The sequence below is a fragment of the Tachyglossus aculeatus genome, chromosome 2 (assembly GCF_015852505.1).
Source record: "Tachyglossus aculeatus isolate mTacAcu1 chromosome 2, mTacAcu1.pri, whole genome shotgun sequence".
Lineage (NCBI taxonomy): Eukaryota > Metazoa > Chordata > Mammalia > Monotremata > Tachyglossidae > Tachyglossus > Tachyglossus aculeatus.
In genome coordinates, this window is record NC_052067.1 from 52,846,908 (window position 1) to 52,858,962 (window position 12,055).

The 12,055-nt window shown below is 51.6% G+C and overlaps 1 protein-coding gene and 1 pseudogene across 1 annotated transcript in view; one reads left to right on the forward strand and one right to left on the reverse strand.

The window, feature by feature from the left end:
* Positions 1-4,245: 4,245 nt before the first annotated feature.
* On the forward strand, positions 4,246-9,599 carry LOC119941668 (annotated as a pseudogene).
* A 952-nt stretch (positions 9,600-10,551) lies between these two features.
* FRMD1 (FERM domain containing 1) overlaps positions 10,552-12,055 on the reverse strand; it is a 59,687-nt gene continuing 58,183 nt past the window's right edge. The window contains exon 13 of the mRNA XM_038772547.1: positions 10,552-11,325. Coding sequence (XP_038628475.1) covers positions 11,032-11,325 — 294 coding nt within the window. The 3' untranslated portion in view covers positions 10,552-11,031. The remainder of the gene's footprint in view (positions 11,326-12,055) is intronic.

Genomic DNA, 12,055 nt, shown 5'->3' on the forward strand with positions numbered 1-12,055 from the left:
AAATTCCATTTACTGGCTTGGGAAGTATATAGAGAGTTAGCCAATCTGGGATCCCTCAAGGCCAGTATTTTCTCATTTTGAATGAGTCAACGGACTGGATGCATTAAATCATTTTCTGTCGGTCAACCTATCAACCTCAAAAGAAATGGGATGAATACTTACTATGGTGGGAAAAGGTTTAACTCACCAATTTGTTGGGCAGCTAATCTTAAGGTAAAGGCCTTCCAGGAACATGTATTAATGACAAGAATACATTTCACGCGAGAAAATAACCTGGTTATTTGTAAAGTGAATTCAGACGGGATTTTTTTCCTAATTTAATTTGAAGAAGTGAGAGGCACTGTGGCCAAGTGGGTAGAGCATGGGCCTGGGACTTAGAAAGACCTGGATTCTAATCCTGGCTCTGCCACTCATCTGCCCTGTGATCTTGGGCAAGTTACTTTACTTCTCTGTGCCACAGTTCTCTCAGCCATAAAATGGGGATTTGGACTGTGAGCCCCATATAGGAGAGGGACTGCGCCCAACCTGACTGGCGTGTACCTACTTCAGGGATTAGTACAGTGTCCGGCACACAGAAAAGCGGCGTGGCTCCGTGGGAAGAGCCCGGGCTTTGGAGTCAGGGATCATGCGTTCCAATCCCGGCTCTGCCAACTGTCAGCTGTGTGACGTTGGGCAAGTCACTGAACTTCTCTGTGCCTCTGTTACCTCATCTGTAAAATGGGGATTAAAACTGTGAGGCCCCCCCCTGCCCCGGGGACAACCTGATAACCTTGTAACCTCCCCAGCGCTTAGAACAGTGCTTTTCACATAGTAAGCACTTAACAAATATTATTATTATTACAGCAAGCGCTTTGACAAATACCATAAAAAAAGTACTGGCTAAAGACTGATTTCAGGATCACATATTAATGACTGGAATACCTTTTTTATGAGACAATAGGCCCGTCAATTTGGAAAAGGAACTAGGATGGGATTTTTTTTTACCTAGCTTCATCTGAATAGACCTTGGCCGGACACAGTTCTGGAGAGGAAGGCCACGCTCAATGGGGACCCGAAGATGGCAGTGTGCCCCCACTTAAGGGATCAGGTGGAAACCCAGAAAACTGCAGCTAAGCTGACGATTATACTTTGCCCTAATAACACTTAGTGCCCACCCCGCGCTCCTCCGATCCCCAGGAGAGGCTCATTTCACGGGGACTGCAAGTCCAGAACTGCCCAATAAATAGAGCTGTTCTGTATAGTACCTAGTACAGAAGCAGCGTGGCTCAGTGGAAAGAGCCCCGGCTTTGGAGTCAGAGGTCATGGATTCAAATTCCAGCTCCGCCAACTGTCAGCTGTGTGACTTTGAGCAGGTCACTTCACTTCTCTGGGCCTCACTTACCTCATCTGTAAAATGGGGATTAAGACTGTGAGCCCCCCTTGGGACTATCTGATCACCTCGTAAACTCCCCAGCACTTATAACAGTGCTTTGCACATAGTAAGTGCTTAATAAATGCCCATATTATTATTATTATCACCTTCTGCTCCCCCACCTGCACCCTTGGTGACGTGGTCACCGGAGCCCACACAACTCTGCTTCTTCTGAGTGGAGTGGAAACACTCATCAACAGTGTCCTCCCGACATAGATCCCCAGAAGTCACTACTGTCTGTCACAAAGCTTCCTTGTCTAACAAGGGTTCATTCCTTTGTGGGGATGAGGATATGCAGGATGGCACTGCGGACAAGACAGGGCACAGGGAGGTTGGACCTGTCTACAGAATTAGGGACCCTGGGTCTTCTCAGTGCTACGGTCAAGTCAAACAGAACATGCGCTCTGCAAAGAGACCCGGCCCCTGTGCTGAGTTTGGCAGCCCCTTCCTCACTCTTCTCCCCTTTAAGCTAAGCTTTAAATGCATATATGCCTACCTACCAACACACAACATCCCTTTTGGAGGACTGTGCAACCCACGGCTCCATCTTGACAGCACGGCATGTCTGGACATTGCCCTCTGTCCACATTAGAGAGATGAGCCTCAAGCCTAAAGAGATATATTGAGCAGTTTCTGTAGAATTAGTAGTAGTCGGTTAGATTCTCACCTTGGCCATCCTGTTCTGAGCTGAGAGGGTTGTGGCTATGACGATTCGAGCAGACTGGACATGCCGTTGTGGGCAGGGGGTCCTCAGGACTCATTATTCAGGCCTCCTCTGGGGATGGGCAGAAGGACATTGGTCTCATAGGAGTGAAGTGGCACTAGAGCTTCTCCTCTGCCCCCGGCCCATGGGCATAGAACTCTAGACCCTAGTCTTCAGACACCTGGATTAGCAATCCTGGGGATCTGATCGGGACCAAATCTGTTCCAAGGAAAATCGGTGCCCAAAGCTGGGTGGGGAAGGGAGAGGCGGGGAAAGGGGTGCAAGCACAGACAACCTAGTTTTGCCAACATTTTTTTTTAGCACTTTCCCAGCCCCTGCTCCACCCAAGATGGTTAGGGGACACCCAGGTAAGTGCAGCTAAGCTGGCTGCCACACTCTGCCCTAAAAAAATACTTGCCCATCCCCTCCTCAGATACCCAGAAGGAGCTTGTTCCCAGAGACTGGAGGTCCAGACCAACACACTGAATAGAATTCAGTCTCTAGTTAAAAAGCCTGCTTTGTTCTCCCACCTGCATCCCCAATTCTGTTACTCCAGGAACTCGGGTCCCCCCTAAGCTATAAACTCACTGTGGCCAGGGAACGTGTCTGTCATGTTGTAGTCTCCCAAGTGCTTAGTATAGTGCTCTGTACACAGTAAGCACTCCATCCACCTGACTGTTTGACTGAAGGTGCAGAACTGTACCGTGGATAGAATGCCATTTCTAGTACAATACCTGCCTTGTTTCCTCCCAGTCTTCACCCCTGTTGACTTGATCTCTGGCAGGAGTCCACACACTCTGCTTCTCAGAGAAAAATTGGTTAGAGACACTGAAAGACACTCTCATCTCTTCCTGACATTAGATAATAATACTAGTAATAATGATGGAATTTGTTCAGTGCTTTCTCTGTGCCAAGCACTGTTCTTAATACTACTACTACTACTATTATTAATAACAATTAAAGCAGTTTGGCCTGTGGTCGGTCTATCTATCTGGGAGTCAGAAGGACCTGGGTACTAATGCCAGCTCTGCCACTTGTTTGCTGTATGATCTTGAGCCAGTCACTTCACTTTTCTGTGCCCCGATTACCTCATCTGTACAATGGGGATTAAGACTGGGAACCCCTTGTGGGACAGGGACTGTGTCTACCCTGATTTGCTTGTACCTATCCCAGCACTTACTTTGGTGCCTGGCACATAGTAAGTGCTTAACAAATACCACTGTTATCATTACCATTAGTTATAAAGCACTCACAGAGTGTCAAGCACTATACTAAGCACTGAGCATGCGGGAGAGCAGGGTGGGGAACCGGGTGGGGAGGGAAGTCCTTAGTAAGTGCTTAGTACAGTGCTCTGCACACAATAAATACGATTGAATGAATTGAATGAATGGAAGAGATTACCCCACTAGGTTTTAGAGAGGGCCAGAGGCAGTCGGTTGTGGCAGGGGAGCACGGTGAGGAGGGAGTACAATACAGTCTGGTTGGGATGGTAGAATACAACAGTAAACAGACACATTCCCTGCCACAACAAACTTATAGTCTAGAGAGGGAGAGACAGGCATACAAAAATTACAGATAATAATAGTAATTATGGTATTTGTTAAGCGCTTACTATTGGCCGGGCACCGTACTAAATGCTGGGGTGGATACGAGCAAATCGGGTTGGACACAGTCCCTGTCCCACGTGGGGGTCAGAGTCTCAATCCCCATTTAAAAGATGAGGTAACCGAGGTACAGAGAAATACAGGGATTTGCCCAAGGTCCCACAGCAGACAAGTGGCAGAGCTGGGATTAGAACCCATGACCTTTGGACTCCCAGCCCCATACTCTCTTCCCTAGGCCATGCTGCTTCCCGTGTACATCAGTGCTGCGGGGCTGGGAGGGGGGAAGAACAGAGGGAGCGAGTTAGGGAGATGAAAAAGGGAGTGGGAGAAGAGGAAATGGGGGACTCTGTCAGGGAAGGCCTCGTGGAGATGTTGCGGAAACCCCTCAGGTCAAAAGTCATTGAGAAGACAACTGGCGGAGACTGGATTAGAACCCAGGTCCTTCTGACACCCAAGCCCGTGCTCTATCCGCTAAGCCAAGCTGCTTCTAGCCTAGAAACTACTGTCTGAAGGAAAAGAGCCCGATCATGACATGTCCCGAGTTTGAAAGCGTGACGACTAATACACATTATGGGAACTCTCTGTCCACCCTATGTAACCAGCAGAGCTGAACTGAAACTGCCGGCACCCTGGGGAGAGCGTGTATAAACGGGATGACCTGATGGCCAGTGTCATGGTCACCTCTGCCACTCCAGAGGGCAATACCAGTTCTGACTCTCTGGAAGGACGGAGCTCTGACTACGCCAATCAAAGCTAGGATGCAGTTGTATTTGGTGTGTTGAAAGTAACTCCTGAGGAATTTGCTAGTCCGATAACATTAATGGATATACCACTATTTAAAGCTATACAGCCAGAGGAACTGGCCAGCTGTGGATGGAGTAAGAAAGAGAAGCACAGTCTTGCCCCCAACATTGTGGCCTTCACCAGGAGGTTTAGCCAGGTCAGGTTCTGGGTTGTACGAGAAATTCTAACAGCACAGACTTTAAAAATCAGGGCAGAAATTTTGAGGCATTTTGTGAAAAGAGCAAAGAAGCTTCTAGATCTGAATAATCTTCATTCGCTCATGTCTGTGGTGTCTGCATTGCAAACTGCACCCATTTTTAGACTGACAAAAACTTGGGCGCTTTTGAATCGCAAAGAGAAGACCACCTTTGAGAAGTTAGACTACCTAATGTCCAAAGAAGACAATTATAAGAGGACCCGGGAATACATCAGAAGTTTAAAGATGGTCCCCAGTATTCCCTATTAAGGAATTTACCTTCTGGACTTCATCTACATTGATTCAGCGTATCCTGCTTCAGGAAGCATCATGGAGAATGAACAAAGGTCCAATCAGATGAACAATATCCTCCTAATAATAGCTGATTTACAGGTCTCCTGTAGCTACGATCACCTCCTAACACTTCCTCATGTACAAAAGTACTTGAAATCTGTGCGTTACATTGAAGAGCTTCAGAAATTTGTGGAAGATGATCATTACAACCCAGCCCGCACCCTCCGCTCCTCTGCCGCTAACCTTCTCACCGTGCCTCGTTCTCGCCTGTCCTGCCATCGACCCCCAGCCCACGTCCTCCCCCTGGCCTGGAATGCCCTCCCTCCCCACATCCGCCAAGCTAGCTCTCTTCCTCCCTTCTAGGCCCTACTGAGAGCTCACCTCCTCCAGGCGGCCTTCCCAGACTGAGGCCCCTCCTTCCTCTCCCCCCCATCCACCTCGCCTTACCTCCTTCCCTTCCCCACAGCACCTATATATCTGTATATATGTTTGTACAGATTTATTACTCTATTTATTTTACTTGTACATATTCTATTTATTTTATTTTGTTAATATGTTTTGTTTTGTTCTCTGTCTCCCCCTTCTAGACTGTTGGGTAGGGACCGTCTCTATATGTTGCCAACCTGTACTTCCCAAGCGCTTCGTACAGTGCTCTGCACACAGTAAGCGCTCATTAAATACGATTGAATGAATGAAAAAAGAACCAATGGATAAGAGAATGGATCCGGGTTCGAATCCCTCTCTGCCACATGTCTGCTGGGTCACCTTGGGCAAGTCACTTCACTTCTCTGGGCCTCAATTCCCTCATCTGTAAAACAGGGACTAAGAGTGTGAGTCCCAGGTGGGACAGTAACTGTGTCCAACCTCATTTAAATTGGATCTACCCCAGTGCTTAGAACACCACATGACACATAGAAAGTGCATAGTAAGTCTTGTCTTGTGCAGTCGAGTCGTCTCCTATCCAGAGGGGCACCATGGAGACATCTCTCCCGAAACACCCCGCCTCCATCAGCAATCGCTCTGGCAGTGGATCCATAGGGTTTTCTTGGTAAAAATCCGGAAGTGGTTGACTATTACCTCCTTCCACGCAGTAAATGAGTCTCCGCCCTCGACTCTCTCCGATGCCGATGCTGCCCAGCACAGGGGACCTTTGACTTGTAGCAGATTGCCATCCACTCGCCAGCCACTGCCCAAGCTAGGAATGAAATGTACAGGCCTCTGCACGACTCTCCCTCCCGCAGTCGAGACTGGTAGAGAACTGGAAACTCTTCAGGTGCGACCCTGAGAGGGGAGCTTCATCAGTACCATTATTATTATGACTACAATGGGAATTAAGAATATGAGCCCCGTGTGAGACACAGATTGTGTCCAACTTGATCATCTACCCTAGTACTTACAGCAGTGCCTGGCACAGAGTAAGTGCTTAACAAATACCATAATTATTATTATTAGCCATTGTCTCGCCGGCTCGCTGGCTTTCCCCCTTCTAGACTGTGAGCCCACTGTTGGGTAGGGACCGTCTCTATATGCTGCCAACTTGTACTTCCCAAGCGCTTAGTACAGTGCTCTGCACACAGTAAGCGCTCAATAAATACGATTGAATGAATGAATGGTGATTCAACCTAGGAGATGCACACTCCTCCTGCCCCAGGGATGGACATTGCATTACCTCATCGCCTGTTCCAGCCTCCGACAGAAGGGCAGAAACCTAAGATCGCAGTAATGATGCCCTGGAGTAGAGAACGGGCCAACAGCTTTTGGAACAGCTGGCGAGCGCCCCTGTCTCGCCCTCATTGAGCAACCACTGACTTTCCACCCCACAGGACTCCCTGGGGACACGTGGATCCAAAACGTGCCCAGGACAGGGACCTCACGGACGGGAAGGAAATGAAGGATCCCCCCCAACCCTCTCGCCCCTGGACCAGCTGTGATAACTGTTCGCCAGCTGCACTGCGAAAAAGGTGGCCTGCTGTAAATAAACCCCAAGTGGCTTATCACAGGACAAAAGGAAAGGACGTGGGTTTCGCCGTCTGAGGCCCCGGACCTGCTTGCTGTGTCCCCCTGAGGCTCCGGGCCCGGACTTGCACGTCGCGTCCCCTCCTGAGGCCGAGGCCACGTCCCCTCCTGAAGCCCCGGGGTCGTGACCTAAGGAATGGCAGAGTGATTTCCGCGGGTCAGCGGGTGGCCGCGGATAAGTACACACACATTGTGTTGCTGGATCCAAACAGCCGGGGTCACCTGCAGAACAGTCTGGAGCCTGCAATCGCTGCCACACAACATGTCCATGCCCAGGTGTGACCCAGGCTGCAGGGTTGCCTGGTGACTCATTCCCGGCACATCCTCTGCCCACCCTCCGCTAGAGAGTGTGAGCCCTAGGACATCTGAGCCACTGTCCTCCTCCCTTCCCCCAGAACTTCATACATGACTTAGTGTGGTCTATGGCGAGAACCCGAAATGGGAGTCAGGAGACCCGATTCTAATCCGGACCCTGTCACTGGGCAAGTCACTTACCTTCTCTGTGTCAGTTCCCTCATCTGGAAAATGGGGACCAAATCCCTCTTCTCCCTCCCCTATTATAATAATAATAATAGTGGCATTAGTTAAGCTCCGTAAATAAGGATGTCCTGCCCATTCAAACCTGTCCACAAATCAGTAATAATTTTGATATTTGTTAAACTCTTGTTATAATAATTATGATGGCATTTATTAAGCGCTTACTCTGTGTAAAGCACTCCTCTAAGCGCTGGATGTGCCGAGCACTGTTCTAAGCGCTGGGGCAGATACAAGGTAATCAGGTTGTCCCACGTGGGGCTCATAGGCTTCATCCGCATTTTACAGATGAGGTAACTGAGGCACAGAGAAGTTAACCCTGAGTTCCATGTGTGACAGGAACTGGTTTTTTTTTTTTAATGGTATTTGGGAAGTGTTACTATGTCCCAGGCACTGGGGTAGATACAAGCTTGCCAGGTTGCCCCCCATGTACCTGTCCCGCATGGGGCTCACAGTCTTAATCCCCATTTTACAGATGAGGTAACTGAGGCCTAGAGAAGTGAAGTGACCCGCCCAAAGTAACACAGCAGACAACGGGAAAAGATTAAAACCCAGATCCTTCTGACTCCCAGATCTGAGTCTTCTAACAATAAAAATAATAATAAATATATCATTTGTTCAGCGCTATGTGCCAGGCACTGTTTGAAGCACTGCGGTAGATACAAGATAATTGGATTGGAATTATCACATTATCTGATCTGATCATCTTGACTCCTCCCCAGTGCTTAGCAGGGTGCTTGGGACATACTGCTTAACAAATGCCTTGGTCACTATCATCATCATCATCAGCACTTAGACGGAGTCCAGTGAGGGACAGGGACTGTGTCCAATTTGATTAACTACCCCAGTGCTTAAAACAGTGCTGGTCACATAAAAAGTGCATAACAAACACCATGATAATACTCAGGACTTGGCAGAGAAAGCATCGACAATGTGAGGAATAAGCAGATGGCTGAACATGGGGGCTAGGTGTTCCCTCATCTGTAAAATGGGAGTCGAGACTGTGAGCCTCATGTGAAACAGGGACTGTGTTCCACCCAATTCGCTTGTATCCACCCCAGCGCTTAGTACGGTGCCTGGCACATAGTAAGTGTTGAACAAATACCACAATTATTACCACCTACAGCAAGCGAGTCACCAGGCTGACAAGGCTGTTTGCTGGTCCTTTATTGGCACGCAGATCCTTTCCAAGAATGCCTTTCACAGAAAGGAACGTCCTACAGAGAGGAAATGACACCACAGGACTCCGCGGCCTGTTGGCCCGTTTCTCCCACCCATGTGCTAGGAAAAAGAGGAACCTCTTGGTACAAAATTCAGCACATACACCCCTGATCAACCCGCAGGGATTCAAAGGTTAGGCGTGATAATGATATCACGGCGATGCCGTCTTAATACTTTCCAGTATGAAGAGGAGGTCGATTCGGGAACAGGTAGAGTAGTTCGGCAGTCCGGTCCGGCGGGGACAAGCCTGCCTAGGCAGCCTGATCGGGGCCGGTGCTGGCCTTGGGGGGGTGGAGACATAGCCCCACAAGCCCCCTCCTGCCCCCCACCAACCCCCACAACCCATGGGAGGGAGTCTTTGGGTCCAGCACAGAGAACATTTCACCAGACATCCGGGATCCCCCACGGCCCTGAAATTGGGACCCTTCAAAAGAAAGGTAGCAGCGAAGATTTTTCTCCTGCCCCAAACTGCCCCTTTAGGAATGAAATCCTCACTACGCCATCCCGGGATCCACCTTAGCCCCAGAGCAGCTTGTCGGCCAGCCGGGGGGGAAGTTAGAATCCACGGTGCCGCCAATCCCGATGGCCGAGGCACCAGTCAGATGCTAAAAGATCCCAGGTGTCGTGGCCTTACCAGGCTGGTGCTCTTCTCCCCTTTTCCCTAAGCAGGCATCCGAGATGACTCCGTTAGAGAGCCAGCTGGCCTGGGGGGAGGGACCGCTTTCACTAGCCGTCGGCCGAAGCCAAGGTTTGGCCGGAACCATCACCAGTGGCTTCAGGCTCTCGGGGCACGTGACCTTTAGATCGGTGGACGAGAGAGAGGCCGCGGACCGCTGAAGCCCCAGCCTGGACCACCGTTTCCCAAGAGGATGGAGATCGAGTATCAGGGTGGAGGCCGGCTCCGTCCACCTTTCCGGCCTGATCCGGGAAGCTTGTCAGGGTGGCCTGGGGGCTGGTGGCCATTTTGGCAAGCATGGTGGTCCACTGGGGGTCCGTGGGCTCTTCCGGAGGTGAGGAGGAGGTGCTCAAATAATGCCGTAGGAAATGGCCAGGGGAGTGGGAGAGGGGGGAAGGGTCTGGGCTGCATTGCCCCTGCCCACTGCTGGGCATTGAGGACGAGGTGTGGGCTTGTAACCATGGGCAGGAGCCAGGACTTTCTGCAACGGGACTCGGGCATCCTCGCCAGCAGAAAGCCGGCTGCTTAGGGCAGGGAGCGTCAGGGGTCCACAAAGACAGAGCCCACCCCTTCCCCCTCTGCATTCAAGGTGTCCTGGGAATCCCACGGGGATGGTGACTGAAGCTTCCCGACTCATTCCTCTCCGCAACACCAGAGAGCCTTGGAGCACTGCACCATCCGTACTATGCTGGCTTTCTCGGCAGCCCTAGGGGGTCGGGGCGTGGAGGACAAGGGTGGTCATCCTGGGGTGAGGGGAAAAGCGAGGGGGCACCCCGCCCACTGGCCTGCCAGCAATGTTCGAGATCCGGAATCCCCAACCTGGGCAGCCCTAGAAACAACTGGGAAAGGGAATACCGAATCCTGGGAGGGAGGCTGGAGGAAGTAGGGGAAGTAGAAGTAGAGCCAATTCCATCTGTCCAGAAGGAACTCTGGCACCTCCCTGGACACCCCTCTGCTCTCAGGACTGAGGGGGCACCTCGGCTGGCTCCCAGAGCCCCAGATTCTGGAGATAAACGCTAGGAATGGGACCCCCAGTAACAAGATGGCAAAACTGGGCATGCCACCTAAAAGGGGCAAGATATTTGCTAACCAATTCCAGATAAGGACCTCACTCCATTCCCCCAAAACAAGGCAGGATGGGGCCCAGAGTTCTCAGCAGGGGGGCAGAAGAGGGGTCAGTGTCAAGCACGAATCTGGCTCCACACCCCGACCATCACCCCAACACACCGCACCCCCTTCCCGACCGGTGCAGCCGGAAGGGCTTCCTGTGATTCGGCCTCATATCCGGCTCAGCAGCCTGGAATGGGCTGGTGATCCCAACAGAAGATGCAGAAACTCAGCAGTCAAGCGAGTCTGGGATAATGGGGTCCTTCCAGCCCACCCAGGTGTGATGGGCAACAACCAGACATGAAACTGCCAGCCACCAAACTCCCCAGAATGGCCCGCCGGCCGTGTCACGCACCAAAGTGACCGGGCCGGAGATGGGGGAGGGTCCATCTGGGCCCTGGTGGGATCCTCAGGGGGCAGGGAGGCGGCACCGGGAACGGACGCCTACAGAGTAGGCGGTGATCCCAGCCCCCTCTGCCCCTCGGCCTACACGGCAAATTCCTCCGGGAGCTTGTCATCCCCCGGGAGGCTCAGGGACAGGCCGTTGCTGCATCTCCTCCCATACAGGCCCCCCCGGGTCCCGCCCCCGGCCAGCGGGTGGGCAGGGCTTGAGGCGAGCGCTTCGCCTTCCGGGGCACAGTCGAAGGTGTATCTGTGGGAGGCGGGGGAGGCCGGGGCGGGGTCTGGGGGCGAGAGTTGGCCCTGGCAGCGGCCAAGACGGACATCGTCCAAACTGCGGCTGTGCGGGTCCCGGCAGGTCCGGCTTCGGCCCGTGTCGACCTGCAGAGGGGCAGGAGGGGCAGAGGCGAAGTAAGGCCAGCCCCCTGGACTAAGGCTTCCCCCAGCCCAGTCCGTCCACCAGCATCTGGGCCCTCTGAGGACAGGGTCCCAGTAGGATTAACCAGCTCACTGCCCCAGCCTCTGGTCGGCTGCCTTTCCGCTCTGTCCCATCCCATTCCCCACCCCTGCCCTGCAGACCTCTCTGCAATTTGTATCTAGACAGGCCGGCAGGCTCGGTTGGCCAGTTGTCTGGGCTCTGACAGCCTGGTTTCCAGCAAGCTAATCCATCCCCTGCCTGCTTCACAGAGGTCCAGGACGCCGCCGGCTCGGGAGCACCATTTCTGTTTAGAGGGGGCTGGGAGGGGAACCCAAGATGCCTGGAGCGAGAGGAGGGCCTGGATTCCACCCTCCAGAGAAAGGCTCTGGGTTCTAGTCCTGGGCAGACCTCGGCAAGATAGTGGTTATAATAATAATAGTACTAATGATAATAATAGCAATGATAATAATGATGATGATGGTATTTGTTAAGTGCTTACTATAAGCGCTGGGGTAGATTCAAAGGAATCAGGTTGTCCTGTGAGGGCCTCACAGTCTTAATCCCTATTTTACAGATGAGTGAACTGAAGCAGAGAATAATAATACTAATAATAATAATTCTGGTATTTGTTAAGTACTTACTATGTGCCAAGCACTGCTCTAAGCGCTGAGGTAGTAACAAGGTAATCAGGTT